Here is a 19312-nt window from a genome sequence, read left to right on the forward strand (position 1 = left end):
TGTTGATATGGTTTCGCTAGTCTGTCACATGACCTTCAGCAAACCCTGTTGTAGGGTTTTCACAAGATCCTTCAATGTCATCGAAAAATCAGCTTCCATCTGCAATATCCATGAAAATAATGTTATGCCCTTAACTTCAGCAAACCTAAATTTGAAAATCTGTAAATCCCAACAAATTTGTAAAAGTTTTACCCGAGCAACAATGGTTACATCAAGAGTTGATTGTCCAAAGGGCAAGACATTGGTATGAATCACCGACAGATGAAGCTTTTCGACTTCGTTTATGATGTTTAAAACATACCCTTTGTTTGTCTCGCACAGGATTCTTATCAGCACATCTTTGTCTGAAACTCTTGCTTCGATCTCGGGGAATGAATTGTTAGATTGGAAATCAAAGTTCTCTTCATCTATATGAAATTGGGTTTTCTTTACAAATTTTACTGATTCCACTCTTCTCTTAGCAACTTGTTCCTCAAGCGTCGCCATTCTCTCTTGAAGTTTCTTCAAGTACTCGATTGCGTCTCCCAGAACTGAACTTTTGTCTTTCTGCAACAATGCATAAATGTCTAAGATCAGCATATACAAAATCAACATAAAATCCCACGTCAGTCCCGTGAATGTGTACCTTGTTCAGGCCAGGAATGAGTGCAGAGAGAGAGGAGAAGCTCCGGCTGATCTTTTCACGGCGTTTTCTTTCAGCAATTACATGTTCATGTGCATGTAACGGAGTCCTAGTCAACGAATCAGCCCTCTTTGTAACCTGCCCAAAATCACAGACTAAACCTATAAATGCAAAGGTTGTACCGTACGCGCTTCCAAGTATATGGCGTTCTCGCAAGTGTGAAAATTCCAAGCTTTAGACTTTGTCATTTTAATTTAATATTAACAAATTAATTATATTTAATAACCCTAATATTTTCCCAATCTTTCTTAAGCTTCCATTGTTCATTCCTTGAGCCAATACACATTATATTTTACTTTTGGTATAAAGTCATCTACATAATTTTTTATATTTTTAGATAATTATATTTAAATTTATGATATTTAAGAAATATTAACTAAATAATACTCGATTTGCATTTAATATATGACCTTTAAATCATAAGCTTACACAATATTTTTTTTATTAATAATTATACATAATTAATATCAAGTTCGAGAACAATCCATGTATATATTTACACAATTATAATTATTATAATATATAAATCGATGGATTAATAATTGAAATATATCTAATTTTAAAATAAAAACAAAAGGCATATGCCTACAAAATTAAGGTTCAGGAGACCAAGTCATAAAATGCATAAAAAATTAATTAGGAACCCAAAAATGAAAAGACAAAGGAGCGGTGGGTCAAAGACGGTTCCACTTTCCACAAGGCTGATTTAGTCAAAACCCTGCTTCGTTAGCCTACACACGTATCATGTTTTCTTTTTAAATATAAAAATAAATACATGATAAATTATTTAAAATATTATTTACATTGAATATATTTTAAACTTTAAGCGTAGATTATTTTTTTAATCGTATGTATGATTTTAAAATAATAATAAATTTTTTAGTTTATTGATATAGTACACAACTTATAAATGTAATTATTCGAATTTTGATCTTTTAGAGAAACAACTTTTCCTTTTACCATTAAAATTACTTAATGAGTTTTTCACGAATATGTGTCTGAATTATTTTTTAAATGATCTAGCTATCAAACGTTACAAATGTTACTTCTTTAGGTGTCTGGACCATGAACGACATAAATTTCCTCCGTTAAATGATATGTGGCACAATGCAGTAATTTGGATTTTTTAAAAAAAATATTTAAAATATTATTATATTTCTAAAGAAACCATGATTTCTCTTAAATTATAAAAAACCCCAAAACTCCCAAATCATAACCCTAATCCACCACCATTGTCCTTTCCACCACCGACGTAGTCTCTATCATTCTCTTAGTTATATGCCAGTTGCTACCTATTGGCCGTCGAAATCGCTTGGGATCGTGATTTTTATCCTAGAGTTCGCGGGGTATAAAACGCCGATCGACCGTCGATCAGTCATGATTTCATAAGGGTTTTGGTCACCGGGGAAAGTGAGGTCGGGTGGAGCTTCGTTGACGGCAAAAGAAAATAGTGGTCATAGATTTAAGGGTTGAAATTAAAGTTTTCAAAGTTTTGGTATTATTTCGAATATCATTTATTTGATGATCTTGATTATATTTTAACATGATTTTAAGGTGATGGTTAAAAATATAGCAAAATCTAGCCTAACTTAATGGTTAGGTGCTGAATTCCTATGTAAAGGGTCCGAGGTTTATTTTTTTTTTCCAGCGATTCAATTTTCTTTGATTTTATCGGTCAAATATGATTATATTTTTTAAATAAAAATATAAAAAAAAACATGTGAATTAGTAATAAAGAGAATGAATAATATAAATTAATGATTATTAGTGTAATTTACCCATATAATAAATATGTTACGGCAAATCACATGATTAAGGTGACCCGGCTATAGTCCAAAGCTACAAATAGATATATGGAAAAGGCTTCCAACGCAGCAAGTTCCAGTCCCAGGTCCTGTTTAATATTTTAAAGGGTAAATTACGTCTTTAATAATCAAATTATCAGTTTTAGTTCGTTTTAGTCCTAATGTTATTAATTTACCAGGGAATCAAAAACATAAACTAAATGGAGATACACACCCATTTGATTCAGGCTTCGAGTGCAACTTCACAAAAATTCGTACAGCATAAACCCATCCCCACAATGACGTTATGCATAGGAACCAACAAACGTCCAGTCCAGGTTGACAACCATCTCTAAGAAGGAAAGTGGTCGAAGCACAAACTGTTAAACGACAAGTCGATAGCTTGAAAACCTATTCCATTCCACGCAATTTTCGCATTAAAACCTTCAAAGGTTACTGACTCAAAACCTTAATAAGCCAACAACCTTCACCCCCTTAAATAATTCTCTTTAAGGCTAGCGATTTCCCTCACAACCTCCTCTTCATCACCCACAATTTGGATTCCTAAACTTTTGCCAAGATCCAACGTCTTCCTAGCTTCCTTAGTAAGCACCTTCCACCTTGTCACAAGGTCCGAATCTGAGGGACGTCTTCCTCAGATCTCAGTCAAGTCTTGCACAAGCTTCTTAGACTTATTCCTTCGAATTGCTCGATCCCTTATGTAAATGCCAAGGCTTGACAATCCGTTATGTTTGATGTGAAAATAAAATAATTGGAAACTATTACGAATATTATAATTGAAATGTTCTATTTATTAAAAATTTGAATAATCGGGTCGGTTGTTGTCCCACAAGTATGTATCTTAGATAAAATTTGAATTCAATTCAAAATAATATATTTATTAAAAATTATTATTTTTATTTAATAAAAAAATTAATTAAATATATTATTATAATTATCTTTGAATATATCATCCTAAAACCGATTCGAATATAACTTCTAAAAGAGATCGGATTTGGATAGTGTCCATCCCTAGTTTATTGAGTGGAAATGATGAATTTAGTATACACATTATACATTTTCTTTTATTACAGAATGTTTGTCTAGTAATAAATATGAAATATCTGAAAAATAAAATAAATTTAAATGTCAAACGATATATTTAATATTTGTATTTTATTCCAATGTTAATATTTTAAAATTACGTTCAAAACAAATACAAGAATTTTTAAAAATATATTACACAGATGATTACATTTAAAATATTTATAAATTTCAAATGGGGTTCCCACCTTTTTGACAATAGTTTCAAAACAATTACGAAATATATAGCTTGAGAGGTGCAAGGAAATGCTCGACGAATCATCTAGGTCTCTAGTACGATTCGAAGAGCAAGCTTTGCAGATCGACAACGAATCCAAAGAGAAATATAGACAAGTTGTGTTGCTTTAGAAACAACAAAATCTGAACTGGCTGAAGCACGAGAGAGAACGGCTTTGTTGATGAAAAGGGTCGAGTCTTTAGATCAGATCGAAGAGCGGTGGCTCGAGACGCAGGAGGAGCTCCAGAGGCATAAAGAAATGCTCGAGGAAGCATGCAGGTGTCAATGCGAGTTAGAAGATCAATCTGTGCGTATGAAAAATGAATCTGGAGAGAAACTTCAAGAAGTTTGTGATGCTTTAGAAAATGCAAACATTGAATTGGCTGAAGAACGTGAGAGAACAGCTACCTTAATTAAGCGGATCGAATCATCAGATCACTTGGAAGAAAAGTTGGCCCTGGGGCAGAAAGAACTGGAGCAATACAAGGAAAGGGAACTGAAACAAGTCCACAATGTCTCGGAGAAAACTTGCGCAGGACATGAACTTGAATTCGAATTGTGGATATCGTAATCTATTGCCGATCGGATAAAAGAATTATAGAAGCTTCTCTTCTTGCGCAAGTGGAGGTCGAGGAAACTGTCAATAAAGAGAAAGCTGAACTTGTCCGTATAACCGAAGAGAAAGATGGGATCATTGTTAATCTCCAGCAGCAGGTAGCATCACTAGAGCAAGAGCTCAAAGCTAGAGAAAATGACAAGGTCATGGAGGCTTTGGTCGATGAGCTTAAGATCGAAAACAAAAATTTGCTCGAAAGCAACACAATGCTGTCGACAGACCGGGAAAATATGCTCGGATTCATCACGAGCCTAGGTGATCGGATCGGCGAGCTCTGCAGCGAAGACGGTAAGCTGATGGGACTCTTGGGGAGGATAGTGGAGTCTGATGAACTCTATGGCACTCTTAAGGAAAGCAACAAGAGTCTTATTTCTTCTCCGGCAATTAGAAAAACTGATTGAAGAAAAACATGACAAGATCTTGGAGGCTTTCAAGTTTCCATATATTCCAACAAACAATCGCAAACAAGATACTCCAATTTTCATCATCAAAAGAGAACTTCTCAAGGCCTTTCAAGTTTGTTACCATCCAATCAACATGAGTCGTGGAAAGAAAACGTTGAAGCTTAATCACCTGGATCAGTCTTTGCCAAAAGTTAAGTGCAAGTGAGCACCGCCGGAAAACATGCATGGAATCTTCATCTTCAGCATTGCACAACGGGCGCCGGGCTGAGGGTGCAGTATGTCTACGATACCTTTCCATATTAGTCAGTAACTTATTATGAATAGCTAACCATAGAAAGGTCTCAATATTCTAATTTTTTGTTACATTCGATATACCTATAATGTTTTAACTTTGATTAAATAAGAAAAAAAAAACTTAATCAAAGTTTGAGCTGAACATATCACATTCAATAAGTCAGATCATTGATTTGATGTTTGAATGAGTTTAAATATACCCTTTGAATAAATTTATATCATATAAATATGTTTAAATTTAATTCGATTTTATACTAACATTTTTTTTAGTTTGAAGTCATATTTATCATGAAAAGTAAAATAAAATAAAATGAAAATGGATTTGGGTCAAGTTTATTATATTTTTCAATTTCCATTTTTGAATTAATTATAACAATTTTTCCATTATATTTCCTTTCTTAGTCGTTTTTTTGGCTATGGCGCAGCTGTCCTCCTCCCCCTCGATCCGTCGATTCCATTTCTCATTTTACCCTAAAATCTCAACTTGTCTTTCCCTACATAAAGCTTCTCTTATAGCAACAGTTGCCCCTCAAACCCACACCCTTTCACTCTCTTTTTGACTTTATTGTATAATCAAAAACTTGCTCTTCCCCACCAGCCATTGATGAGCCCTTTTCGACTCAAAGCTCTCACCTTCATGATGAATTGATCTTTTTTCTTCCTTTGTTTTTTGGGGTTGTTCTGGGGTTCTGTTTTACCACACCTTTTTGGGGTTTTCTCTCAACAAAAAAATGGCTGAAAACCTCGACTGTTCAGCCTCAAATCTTCTCTGTTCGGAGAACACAAGCTGTTGCTTTGATGGAGATCTTGAGTCTGGGGTTTCCCCTGCTGATCACCAACGTTTTAAAAACCAAACCTTAAATCAAAATGACCCTTTTCTTATAAACAACAGATCAACTTCTTTGAAGGGTTGTCCTGGTTTGGCATTGCAAAGTGATGAAGTAATTAGGGAAATGGTTGAAAAAGAGATGATGCATTTGCCTGCAGATGATTATCTTAAGAGACTGAGAAGTGGGGATTTGGACTTGAGTGCCAGAAGAGAGGCCATTGAGTGGATTTATAAGGTCTGTTTATTTTGCTTTTTTGCTTATTTGATTCATTTAATTGGGTTTTTGGTTTAGCATTCTGCATTTCTTTTATGGCAACCTGAAATTGGAATCAGCCCTCTTTTAACGTGTTATGAATGATTGTTTAATCTCTCATTATTGATCAACAGGCTTCAGCTTATTTCAGTTTTGGCCCTTTGAGTCTTTGCCTATCCATTAACTACTTAGATAGGTTCCTATCAATGTACAACTTACCTGTAAGTGTTCTCAAATTAGCCTCAAAGTTTGGTTCTTTAAGTTCTTGAATCATAATGTAGTCACTGATTATAAATTACACAGAGAGATAAAAGATGGACAATCCAACTGTTGGCTGTTGCATGTTTATCTATTGCAGCGAAAATGGAGGAGACAGTGATGCCCTCGTCTGTAAAATTGCAGGTGATTACAACATGTAGATTGATTCGATGGCCTCTTCGATGTATTTTAATTGATTGGTCTTTTCCCGATTCGAGTTCCGTGATCGTTTTCGTTTGCAGGTAGGGGAACCGAAGTTTGTGTTTGAAGCTAAAACAATACAAAGAATGGAGCTTTTGGTTTTAAGCACATTGAAGTGGAGAATGCAAGTTTTAACACCTTGTTCCTTCATCGATTACTTCTTGAGCAAACTTTGTAACAATCAATATCCATTGCCGAGTTCAATCTCTAGATCGTTACAACTAATATCGAGAGTAATCAGAGGTTTATTTCTTTCCCACGGTATCCGTTTGTTTACGTCTTCATCGGGATTCATTCGTGCTTGATGGTGGATTGAATGAATGAATGCAGGTATCGATTTATTGGAGTTCAGACCTTCTGAAATTGCCGCTGCAGTGGCCATTTCCGTTTCAAGAGAAATGCAAGGATTCACCATTGATAGAGCTATTTCATCATTCATCTTTGTACAAAAGGTAAAACAAAAAAGATACAAAACTCGAGTAATGACGAATATGGTTGGTCTTCGACGATTTTGTTTTGCAGGAAAGAGTGTTGAAGTGTACCGAGGCGATGAAAGATTCGACATTCATCAGCGGCAGCACAACTCCTTCGGCTTCATCCGTGCCCCAAAGCCCCATTGGAGTACTGGATGGCTCAACATGTTTGAGCTATAAAAGTGATGAAACAAAACATGGGTTACATACAAGTAGTTGTCATCCTAGACCAGACATTAAAAGGAGGAAGCTACACAACAAATCATCTCAACTGGATGTCAAATTCCATGACACCTGAAATTGCTTTTTTTTTTTTTTTTTTTTTAAGTTTTGTCCAACTTTGGTCTGGTTCTGTAGCTGGAAAAGTGAGAGTGACAATGGGAATATACATAGGAATAAACTTTCAAGGTGAAAAAATAAAAAATGATTCATATATAGTTCAAGAACCCACAATTATGCCATGGTGGGTGTTGGTTTTAGAGAGAGATGCTAAGGTTTATTATTATTTGTTGTAGATTTTTTCAATTATGACAGAAAAAAAAAAATCAATTTACAAATTACCAGCAAAACTGTGTAACATTCTTTCAAGCGGCGATTAGAGTGTAATTATGGCCATTTTAGTTATAATTATTTTTTATCTTGAAATGTTTGTCATTTTATGGCTGGTTTAATTGCATATTTCATATAATAGTTTAAGGACTCATTTTGATAAAAAAATAGTTTAAGGGTTTATAGTAAAAAAATATAGCTTAAAGATTTTTTAAGTTATTTGACTATTAAAAGTTACAAAATGGTCATTTAATTATAGAATGTTATTTTATCGAGTCTTTTGATTATTAAATGTTACAAAATGATCACATGACTATTCATTATGTTTCAAATTCGTTCTTTTTTGCTAAAAAATGAACGATATTCTGAGATGAATGTTAATCTGTTGACTATGATATGATAAAATTCGATCACATAATCTCAATCGAGTATCATATCCTAGTCATCATGTTAATGTCCAGCTTAAACAACCGTCAAATTTTTAACAAAAGAGGATGGGTTTATAATATAATGAATAGTCAGATGAACATTTTGTAACTTTTAATAGTCGATGGACTTGACAAAGCAACATTCTATAGTCAAAGAATTATTTTATAACTTTTAATAATCGAGTGACTTAATAAAATAATACCCAATAATCAGGGAGGACTTACCCTTTATTTATATAATTACGTTATAAAAGGGGGAACTTATGGGTGGGGCCAGAGGGAGTGAACTGGCCAACAAAAAGAGCTTCGGTTTTAGAGTAAGACCGGTCAATGCGTGAGGTTAGGTTCAGTTTGAACTTTTAAGTCTGTGTCTGAATTCTGAAATGAAGGGGGGGGGGGGGAAACAGAGCATGAGAAGCCTTGGGAAATCCACGCTGCAGAAAACAATGACTTCATACTCGTTGTTTATCGCCACTTAGCTGTCAATGTTTTCTTTTTCTATTTTTCTATCATAGTAAATTTTAGGAGTAATAAAGATAAAAAAATATCGTTATCTCTAAAAATTTTAAATTTTTTTTATAATTTAAAATGTTTTTAAATAATAATATTCACTTCTAAAAAATAGATTAAAACGAATTTAACCAACGTATTTAGTTCTCCTACACCCTAGATTTCTTCCTTTCTCTCACACACATATATTTTTTTCTTTTTCTCATTTTTTTGATGGGGACGGAGTTTGAACTAGATTCTGTTATTAGAAAATATAGTTAATATTTATGTCAATCGCTAAATCTCGATTATTTTTAGAATTAATTGGTTATTACTTAATTAATTTTTATCCCCTTTTTGAAAAGAAAAAAAAATAAAACAAGAAACCGTTCATAGTTCCAAAAAGACATCTCCTCAAATGTATGACAAACGTAAGAAAGTGTCTTAACATCATCATAGAGATCGAATCCCAAGTCGTTCCAATTCAATCAAGGAAAATCTTCTCCCTAATCGTAAACAATTGCAAATTCGAATCACAATTTGGTTAAAAATCTTTCATGGTATTGCTTAGAATATGAATTTACAAGACATGAGGAGGCACGACGAGTCCAGAAAGAGGTCGAGTTCAAAAGTTACCGACATCCACACGAAGTAACCGCAGTTAAAACCTCATTGTTCAGTGCCATGGAAGAATTGAAGAACAAGGACAGGCTCATCGAGTCGTTGAAGCAAGAGCTCGCGAAATCGAAACAGTCCGAAAAGAGCGTGCATGATGCGTTGTTGGCTCAGACCATGGAGTTGGAGAAGACCAAGGTTTCGCTCGAGGAATCGAGGCAAGAAATCAAAGCCTTGCTCGAGGGTAATGATCGTTCTTGGGTCGAAGCCCTCGAGCAGGAGCTTCGATTGGCTAAATCGGAATTGACTAGATCACAAGAGAAGGCTGAGAATCTAGCCGATGAAGTGAACGTGTTCAAGAACGAACTGAGGCACACATTCGAAGCCGAGGAGAACAACAAGAAAGCCATGGATGATTTAGCCATGGCGTTGAAGGAAGTGATTACCGAGTCGAACGTGACCAAAGATAAACTCTCGTCGACGAAGGAAGAGCTTGAGACGACGAAACGGGAGGTCGAGGAATTCAAACTGAAGCTGAAGGAGGTGGGGGAACGATGCATGGACGAGAAGAGAGAAGCCGATCGACAAAAGAACATCGCAACAAGATTAAGGTTAGAAGCCGAGGAAACCCTAATTTCGTGGAACGAGCAGGAGAAAGGGTTCGTCGAGTGCATTAAAAAGGCCGAATCTGAGAGGAATGGTGCGCAAGAAGAGTGCAAAGCACTGCGGAATTCGCTTAAAGAAGCTGGGGAAATGATGAATAGATCAAAGGAAGAGATTCAGAGGCTGAGGGACATAGTGAAACAGGCCTTAACTGAAGCAAATGTAGCCAAAGAAGCGGCTAGCGTTGCCAGGGAAGAGAATTCCAAACTCAGAGACGCCCTTGCTCAAAAGGAAGAAGCTTTGAAATTGCTTTACCAAGAAAGGGAGAGGCGTGCGAAGAGCAGAGCACATGCACGGTCGCGATCGCCGGCGAGAAAGAGCGCGTTGATGACGATGAAGCAGCACTCCGAGATGGAGGATTCTGAGCAGGATAAGGAACATAATGACCGTGAAAAAGAAAGCGAAACACCCACACGAAAACCGAAAAGATCACCATCACCTATTCCGATGGTGATGAGAAAGACCGCATTGATGACTGTGAAGCAGTACTCCGAAACGGAGGATTCCGAGCATGATAAGGAACATAATGATCGTGAAAAGGAGAGCGAACAACCCACACTAATGTTGGTTTTTTGGCAAAAGTCCCACATTGGTTGTGTATAAGGAGGAGGGGAAATTCTTTTGTTATAAATAAAGCCCTCCTCCTCCTTAGTTAATCATCCCACAAATATAAGCCTTCTTCTATTTTAAAGGCTATTTGTATTCTTTCTCTCTTTGTAATATTTCCTCTATTAGTGAAATATTTTGGTGTTCTCTTTTATGTCTATTTAATAGCTATTGTCGGGTATAGTTGTTGTCAATTATTGTCCTATTAAAATTACTTGTCTTGGTAGTTCTGTCTAAGGAAAGTGGGTTTTAAGAGGGACCATTGTGACCCCTCCTCTTTCCTGGGAATCTACCTTGGGGTGATTTTTTAGTACAATCGTTTTCACACTAGTCACCTAGATAATAGTTTTCACGGTGAATCTGTTATTGGTGGAAATTAACCCGAATTTCACAACAATTGGTATCAGCGCTCTTGGTTTATTTTAGTATGCTCTGTGGTTGCGGCTTAGGCTGATCTTCCACATCAGAAAAATTTCCTTGGGATAATTGACATTCTGCATTGGCAGCTATTAAATAGAATTTGTAGCAGAAATGGCAGACGCTTCTTCATCTTCAATTTTGGCAAGAAATGCTGTGACAAATGTTAGATTTGCAGTGGAGATTTTTGATGGCACCGGTCATTTCGGCATGTGGCAAAGCGAGGTTCTAGATGCCCTATTTCAGCAGGGTCTAGACATTGCTATTGAAGGAGAGAAACCAGATGATGTTGAGGAGAAAGAATGGAAGAGGATCAATAGAATGGCATGTGGTACTATTCGATCGTGTCTTTCTAGAGAGCAGAAGTATGCATTTTCTAAGGAAACTTCTGCAAGTAAATTGTGGAAGGCACTGGAGGAGAAATTTTGAAGAAAAGCGGTCAGAACAAACTCTACATGAAAAAGAGACTGTTCCGCTTCAACTATGTACCAGGTACCACTATGAATGATCACATTACTAGCTTTAATCAGCTGGTGACTGATCTGATGGACGTGACTTTTGAAGACGAAGATCTGGCTCTGATGTTGATGGGATCACTTCCTGATGAGTTTGAGTATCTTGAAACTACTCTACTTCATGGGAAGGTTGATGTGTCTCTCAGTGAAGTAACTGCTGCCTTGTATAGTTATGAATTGAGAAAGAAAGACAAACAAGAAAACACAAGTGTCGAAGCAGAAGCTCTTGTTGTTAGAGGCCGTTCCAAGAGTCAGAATAAAGGAAGCAGAGGGAGATCGAAGTCAAAGTCCAGATTGAGCAAAGATGAATGTGCTTTTTGTCGAGAAAAAGGGCACTGGAAGAAAGAATGTCCCAAGCTAAAGAATAAAGGCAAACCTGAAAGGGGGAAGGCTGTCTCAGAATCAAATGTGGTCGAGTATGATGATGGAGATTCAGATTTCGCATTCGCTGCTACGCCATCAACCAGCTGTTCCAGTTCATGGCTGTTAGATTCAGCTTGTAGCCACCATATGACCCCCAATAGAGAATGGTTCTTTGATTTTAAAGAACTAAAAGGTGGAATTGTCTACACAGCAAATAATTCCCCTCTTGACACACTTGGGATTGGTTCAATTCGCTTGAGGAATCAGGATGGATCAATCAGAACCTTAACAGGTGTCCATTATGTACCAGATTTAATGAGAAATCTCATCTCTGTGGGAACCTTAGAGTCAAAAGGTTTAGAAGTGAGGGCAAAAGATGGGATTATGAGGATTATCTCTGGTGCACTGGTGATAATGAAGGGAATCCGAAAAAGAAACAATGTGTATTACTTTCTGGGTAGTACAATTGTTGGGACAGCAGCAGTGGCAGCTTCTACTGATGAACAGGAGTCAGAAGCAACCAGGTTATGGCATATGCGCTTGGGGCATGTTGGTGAAAAATCCTTGAAATTACTGATAGATCAAGGATTATTGAAGGGTGCTCGGGCTTGCAAATTAGCTTTTTGTGAGCATTGCATCAAAGGGAAGAAGACGAGGGTGAAATTTGGAACAGCAATCCATGATACTAAAGGTATTTTGGATTATGTTCATTCAGATGTATGGGGCCTTCCAAGACAACTTCATTGGGAGGAACACACTATTATGTCACCTTTGTTGATGATTTTTCCCGGAGAGTTTGGGTGTATCCAATGAAGACAAAGGATGAGGTGCTAGGATTTTTCCTTAAATGGAAAAAGATGATGGAGACTCAAACAGGCAGAAAAATCAAACGTCTCCGTACAGACAATGGTGGAGAGTACAAAAATGATCCATTTCTGAAAGTCTGTGAAGAGGAAGGTATTGTTAGGCACTTCACTGTCAGAGGTACACCACAACAGAATGGAGTGGCAGAGCGTATGAACCGGACATTAGTGGAGAAGGTTCGGTGTATGTTGTCTAATGCTGGGTTAGGCAAAGAATTTTGGGCTGAGGCTTTGGTCTATGCTTGTCACCTTGTCAACCGCTTACCATCGACTGCTATTGGTGGTAAAACACCATTAGAGAAATGGTTTGGAGTACCTGCTACAGATTATGATTCCTTACATGTGTTTGGTTCCACTGCATACTACCATGTTAAGGAGTCAAAGCTGGATCCAAGAGCAAAGAAGGCGATTTTTATGGGGATCACCTCTGGTGTGAAAGGCTATCGTCTTTGGTGTCCAGAAACAAAGAAAATAATCTTCAGCAGGGATGTTACCTTTGATGAATCTACCATGTTGAGAAAGGTGACTTCAGAAAAATTGGAGCAGACAGATGGAACTCCCAAAAAGGTGGAGTTTGAAGGAAGCAAATTTGTCCCAACCAGTAAAGAAAATGATGTTGACTCTCCTATGGTAGAAGAAGAGTCAGATGAAGAAGAGGTTCAGACCCAAGAACCTCCACAGCAACATGAATCAATTGCACTCAGAAAGGGAAAGAGGACCATTAGACAACCTGCTCGTTATGCTGATATGGTCTCTTTTGCATCACCAATTGCAATTGATGACGTTCCTGCCACTTTTAATGAAGCAGTTCAAAGTTCAGAACATAAAAAGTGGAGGATTGCCATGAATGAAGAAATGCAATCCCTTCAAAAGAATCAGACGTGGAAACTAGCTAGTCTTCCGAAGGGAAAGAAGGCAATTGGGTGCAAGTGGGTATATGCAAAGAAAGATGGATTTCCTGACAAGAATAACATCCGCTACAAAGCAAGATTGGTGGCTAAAGGCTACGCTCAAACGGAGGGAGTTGATTATAATGAAGTATTTTCTCCAGTTGTAAAACATTCCTCCATCAGAATTTTGTTGGCTTTGGTAGCGCAGTTGGATTTGGAACTAGTTCAGATGGATGTAAAAACTGCATTTTTACATGGAGACTTGGATGAGGAAATCTACATGACTCAGCCAGATGGATTCAAAGTTGCTGAAAAAGAAGAGATGGTGTGCAAATTAGAAAAATCGTTGTACGGATTGAAGCAATCTCCAAGGCAGTGGTACAAGCGATTTGACAAGTTTATGATAGGGCAGAAGTACACAAGAAGCAAATATGATCATTGTGTGTATTTACGTGAGCTAGAAGACGGATCCTATATATATCTTCTTCTTTATGTTGATGATATGCTGATAGCTTCCAGGAGTCAGACAGAAATTGCGAAACTAAAGACTCAATTGAACAGGGAGTTTGAGATGAAGGATCTTGGTGAAGCGAAGAAGATTCTAGGCATGGAGATATCAAGGGATAAGAAATTGGGGAGGCTTTGTTTGTCTCAGAAAGAATATCTGAGGAAGGTACTAAAACGTTTTGGCATAAATGAGATGTCAAAACCAGTTAGTACACCTCTTGCTCCTCATTTCAAGCTCGGTGCATCCATGTCACCTAAGGATGATGCAGAACGGGAATACATGTCAAAGGTTCCGTATGCAAGTGCTGTTGGTAGCTTGATGTATGCAATGGTGTGTACGAGACCCGATATTTCACAGGCAATTGGGGTTGTGAGCAGGTATATGCATGATCCTGGAAAGGAGCATTGGCAAGCTGTGAAATGGATTCTGCGGTATATTCTAAACACCGTAGATGTTGGTTTGGTCTTTCAGCAGGACAAACAAGATGGTCAGTGTGTAGTTGGGTATTGTGATTCAGACTATGCAGGTGATTTGGACAAGCGTCGATCAACTACTGGTTATGTGTTTACATTTGCAAAGGCACCAGTCAGTTGGAAGTCCACCTTACAGTCAACAGTGGCTTTGTCTACTACAGAGGCAGAGTATATGGCAGTTACAGAGGCTGTGAAGGAGGCAATTTGGCTTCAAGGGTTGCTTGGTGAATTGGGAATAGAACAAAAGCACATCAAAGTGCACTGTGACAGTCAGAGTGCTATTCATTTAGCAAAGAACCAGGTTTACCATGCAAGGACGAAGCATATTGATGTTCGATATCACTTTGTACGAGAGATTCTAGAAGAAGGTGGAGTCATAATCCAGAAGATTCGGACCACTGAGAATCCTGCTGATATGTTGACAAAAGTGGTAACTGCGGTCAAGTTTAAACATTGTTTAGATTTGGTCAATATTGTTACAAATTAAAAGATTGTTTTTTAGAGATGTGTGTGGAATTTGCCAAGGTGGAGATTTGTTGGTTTTTGGCAAAAGTCCCACATTGGTTGTGTATAAGGAGGAGGGGAAATTCTTTTGTTATAAATAAAGCCCTCCTCCTCCTTAGTTAATCATCCCACAAATATAAGCCTTCTTCTATTTTAAAGGCTATTTGTATTCTTTCTCTCTTTGTAATATTTCCTCTATTAGTGAAATATTTTGGTGTTCTCTTTTATGTCTATTTAATAGCTATTGTCGGGTATAGTTGTTGTCAATTATTGTCCTATTAAAATTACTTGTCTTGGTAGTTCTGTCTAAGGAAAGTGGGTTTTAAGAGGGACCATTGTGACCCCTCCTCTTTCCTGGGAATCTACCTTGGGGTGATTTTTAGTACAATCGTTTTCACACTAGTCACCTAGATAATAGTTTTCACGGTGAATCTGTTATTGGTGGAAATTAACCCGAATTTCACAACAACTAAGACCGAGAAGATCACCATCACCGATTCCATTGGTGATGAGAAAAACCGCATTGATGACGGTGGAAAAGTACTCGGATATGGAGAATTCTGATCAGCAAGATAAAGAACATAATGATCCCGATAAAGAAAGCGAACAACCCACACTAGGACCAAGAAGATCAACGTCACCGATACCGATGGTGATGAGAAAGAATGCAGTGGTTACGGTGAAGCAGTACTCGGACTTGAGAGTTCTGAGCAAGATAAGGAACATAATGATCCTGATAAAGAAAGCGAACAACTCACACTAGGACCGAGAAGATCACCATCACCGATACCGATAGTGATGAGAAAGATGGCGGTGGTGACGGTGAAGCAGCATTCCGAAATGGAGGATTCTGAGCAAGATGAGAAACATAAAGATCGGGATAAAGACAGCGAACAACCCACATTAACACCGAGAAGATCACCATCACCGATGCCAATGGTGATGAGAAAGACCGCATTGACGACGACGAAACAACACCCCGAAATGGAGGATTCTGAGCAAGATAAGGAACATAATGATCGAGATAAAGAAAGCGAAAACCCTACACTAAGACCAAAAAGATCACCATCACCGATACCAATGGGGGGAAAAACCGCGTTGGTGACGACGAAGCAACACTCCGAAATAGAGGATTCTGAGCAAGATAAGGAACATAATGATCGAGATAAAGAAAGTGAACAACCCATACGAAGAACAAGAAGATCACCATCACCGATACCAATGGGGGAACAAACCGCGTTGGTGACGATGAAGCAACACTCCGAAATAGAGGATTCTGAGCAAGATAAGGAACATAATGATCGAGATAAAGAAAGTGAACAACCCATACGAAGAACAAGAAGATCACCGTCACCGATACCGTTGGGAAGAAAGACCGCGTTGGTGACGATGAAGCAGTCGGAAATGGAGAATTCCGAGCAAGTTAAGGGACATGACGATCATGTTAAAGAAAGCGAACAACCCACACTGAAGCCAAGAAGATCACAATCACCGTTAACAGCAACATTGACGACGGTGAGAATGACTCGGTCGATAGCTAGTGTGAAGGAGTTCTCGGAAACGGAGAGTTTTGAGCAATATATGAAACGAAAACAAATGGATTCAACATATCATGACAAGGAACACAATGATCATGAAAACGAAAAATCCGCACCACCGTTACCAGAAACACTGATGACGGTGAGAATGACCAAGTCGATGACGAATTTGAAGGATTGCTCGGAAATGGAGGATCCTGAGCTAGGAAAGAAACCAATGGATGACAATGAACATAATGATCATGTTAAAGAAATCGAACAACCCGTTCCAAAACCATCAGGATCACCATCACCGATGAGGGAGTATTCGGAAATGGAGGATTCTGAACAAGGTAAGAACCAAAAACCAGTAGATTCAACACATGGTTTCAAGGAGCAAGAAGATCATGATAAAGAAAGCGAACAACCCGCGCTAAAACCCTCAGGATCAACATTACCGGCGACAACTACCACGATGAAGGAGTGCTCGGAAATGGAGGACCATGATGAGCAAGGTAAGAAACAGAAACCAATGGATTCAACACATCATAACAAGGAACATAAAGATCATGATAAAGAAAGCGATCAACCAGCACCAGTACCAAGACTAACGAGATCGTCATCACCGTTACCAGCAATAATAACGTCAATGACGAAGATGACAACACCTATGACGGTGAAAGAGTTCTTGGCAATGGAGGATGACGATATCGATAAGTTACAAAAGCCAATGGATCCAACACATTCAGGATCGCCATCATCATCATTACCTTTACCAACGACGGCTACGAGAAGGAGTTCGACGCCGATGACAGTGAAGGAGTTCTTGGACATGGAGGACGATGAGATAGATAAGATTCAGAATTCAATGGACTTAAGTTCAACAAATCGTAAATCAGTTGACTTGAATTCAACACATCTTCACAAGGAATCTAAAGATCATGATAAAGAACCTGCTAAGAAAACAAAGCCCTTCATAGCCAACAGCGCATGCCTGATCATAAAGTTCCCACATAAACACAAGCAAGCAGAAGAAGAGCCCAAAATCCCACCCAAAGAAAACGATGATGGTTCGGACTCTGAGGACTTCGACCCACTCAAGGGCTCCATCTTCGACATAGCTGAAACCCCAAAAAATGAAGCTGAGGATGACTTAACCAACAATGAGGAGTATCACAATGAGCATGGCGATGAAGAAACTGATAAAACCAGAACAAGGAAATTGATTTCAAAAATTGGTGGTTTTATAGGAGTGAAGAAGAATCTTCACAACAAGAAAGAGCATCAAGTAGAATAATATAAACCAAAACGCTAACATATTTTGTATCTAATTTTTTTTTTTGCAATTAATTATATTTAATTTTATATCTAAATTTAGGAGACATGTTTGTCTATTTATTTGATATGAATTGGCGAATAAATTTTTAACGTGGTTAAACATCTTCATTCATAATATTTATAAAACAGGAAAATTTTACGGTATACGTCGCATACTTTAACATACACTAAAATGATGTACCGAAATATATTTGTAACACCCCAATTTAGGGGCTAAATTTAAGAAATTATAAAGTGGTGGATTTAATTGGTATTTTTGGAAGGAATCGGGGATTAAATTGTAAGATTTCAAAGTTAGCAGACCGTTTTAAGAAGTGTAGGAAGTTCAGTGACTAAACTCTTGGTTTAGCCAATTTCCTTTATGAGAGAATTTATAACCCCTCCCCGTGCTGCAGAATGTATAATTTTCCAGTTTTTCTCTTCCGTTGACCCAACTTCCAACTCCGATCTACTCGCCGTCCGACCTCCAAACGACGAGCCGAAACCACCATCGTGTTCGTTGTCAATCGAGGAACAAAACCCCTCAAACCTTTCGTCGAGAATCATCGCCGTTCGTCGTGAATTTCAGTCGGAAGTATCGTCGGTAATAACTCGTTTTAGTTGGTTTTTCATCGATTCACGACGATCCGATGATCCGTTTACGACACCTCCCGCACCATCGTGTTCCTTGTGCCGTTCCGAGTTCACCGATGTTCTCCTTTTTCTCCGGCGGCGGCAGCGCGTGTGGAGGTGAAGCGGTCAAAGTTTCCGACGTTTCAAAATCGAGCTCTCCGCCGTTCAAAATTGTGAACCGAGCTTTGTAAGTATCTCGAAATCGCTCAAAATAATTTTTAGAAAATTTTCTGTGAATTTTACGCTGCCGGAACAGTGCCCACGCGCCCCCACGCGCCGCCACTGCGAGTGGGGATAGTCTAAATGACCGGTTTGACCGGTTTTAGTGAATAGTTGACCGGTTTGACCGGTCACAACCCGGCCCGAACCGTTGACCCGACCCGTTGACCCGACCCGACCCGTTTACCCGACCCGTTGACCCGACCCGTTGACCGTTGACCCATTGACCGTTGACCACTGTTGACCAAAACTTTGACCGGCTTTGATCGGGCATTAAACGACCTTTGACTTTGACCGAGTATACCTATCCTGACATTTTTCGACGTTCCAAATCTGATTCCGCTGTCCGTTTTTTCGAAATTCAAACCCGAAGGTCTCGAAATTGCCGGTCAAACCCGTTGACTTTGATTTTGACCGAATATTCCAAATTTCCGAAAAGTCATATTTTATGCTTTCGACGTCCTGAATCCGAATCCGAAGTCCGTTTCGCCAAATTCGAACCCGGTAAGCCGTCTTTCACTGATTTATCACCCGATTCGATCCGTTTATCGTAATTAAGCTTCGTTTCTGATATAATTTATGTTTATATGTATCTGAGGAATTATTGGAAGTTGAATTGAAGATCAAA

At 38.2% G+C, this 19312-nt stretch overlaps 3 protein-coding genes across 3 annotated transcripts; 2 read left to right on the forward strand and 1 right to left on the reverse strand.

Moving 5' to 3' along the window:
- LOC120132671 (transcription factor bHLH25-like) lies at positions 1-870 on the reverse strand. The gene is made up of 4 exons (XM_039149382.1): positions 805-870; positions 626-760; positions 193-546; positions 1-99 (listed from the first exon to the last, which is right to left on the reverse strand). Exons 1-4 carry the CDS (start codon positions 868-870, stop codon positions 25-27), a joined length of 630 nt encoding a protein of 209 aa, XP_039005313.1. The 3' UTR covers positions 1-24.
- A 4720-nt stretch (positions 871-5590) lies between these two features.
- LOC120132522 (cyclin-D4-2-like) lies at positions 5591-7589 on the forward strand. The gene is made up of 6 exons (XM_039149256.1): positions 5591-6165; positions 6318-6404; positions 6487-6585; positions 6684-6885; positions 6973-7094; positions 7165-7589. Exons 1-6 carry the CDS (start codon positions 5833-5835, stop codon positions 7411-7413), a joined length of 1092 nt encoding a protein of 363 aa, XP_039005187.1. The 5' UTR covers positions 5591-5832; the 3' UTR covers positions 7414-7589.
- Positions 7590-9265: 1676 nt separating this feature from the next.
- On the forward strand, positions 9266-17812 carry LOC120132672 (WEB family protein At4g27595, chloroplastic-like). The gene is made up of 2 exons (XM_039149383.1): positions 9266-10422; positions 15598-17812. The coding sequence occupies exons 1-2, from the start codon at positions 9266-9268 to the stop codon at positions 17810-17812; spliced, it is 3372 nt and encodes a 1123-aa protein (XP_039005314.1).
- The last annotated feature ends 1500 nt before the right edge of the window (positions 17813-19312 follow it).

This window comes from Hibiscus syriacus, unplaced genomic scaffold (genome assembly GCF_006381635.1).
Source record: "Hibiscus syriacus cultivar Baekdansim isolate YM2019G1 unplaced genomic scaffold, ASM638163v2 tig00110569_pilon, whole genome shotgun sequence".
NCBI classification, from domain to species: Eukaryota; Viridiplantae; Streptophyta; class Magnoliopsida; order Malvales; family Malvaceae; genus Hibiscus; species Hibiscus syriacus.

Excerpts from the sequence above, each read along its gene's own strand:
- LOC120132671 (XM_039149382.1), bottom strand. The coding sequence starts at position 870 with ATGACAAAGTCTAAAGCTTGGAATTTTCACACTTGCGAGAACGCCATA. Across the intron at positions 547-625 it reads TCATTCCTGGCCTGAACAAG|AAAGACAAAAGTTCAGTTCT; the intron begins GTACACATTCAC and ends GCATTGTTGCAG. Across the intron at positions 100-192 it reads ATGTAACCATTGTTGCTCGG|ATGGAAGCTGATTTTTCGAT; the intron begins GTAAAACTTTTA and ends TGGATATTGCAG.
- LOC120132522 (XM_039149256.1), top strand. The coding sequence starts at position 5,833 with ATGGCTGAAAACCTCGACTGTTCAGCCTCAAATCTTCTCTGTTCGGAG. Across the intron at positions 6,405-6,486 it reads TATCAATGTACAACTTACCT|AGAGATAAAAGATGGACAAT; the intron begins GTAAGTGTTCTC and ends TAAATTACACAG. Across the intron at positions 7,095-7,164 it reads CATTCATCTTTGTACAAAAG|GAAAGAGTGTTGAAGTGTAC; the intron begins GTAAAACAAAAA and ends TTTGTTTTGCAG.
- LOC120132672 (XM_039149383.1), top strand. The coding sequence starts at position 9,266 with ATGGAAGAATTGAAGAACAAGGACAGGCTCATCGAGTCGTTGAAGCAA. Across the intron at positions 10,423-15,597 it reads AGCGAACAACCCACACTAAT|AAAGCGAACAACCCACACTA; the intron begins GTTGGTTTTTTG and ends ATCCCGATAAAG.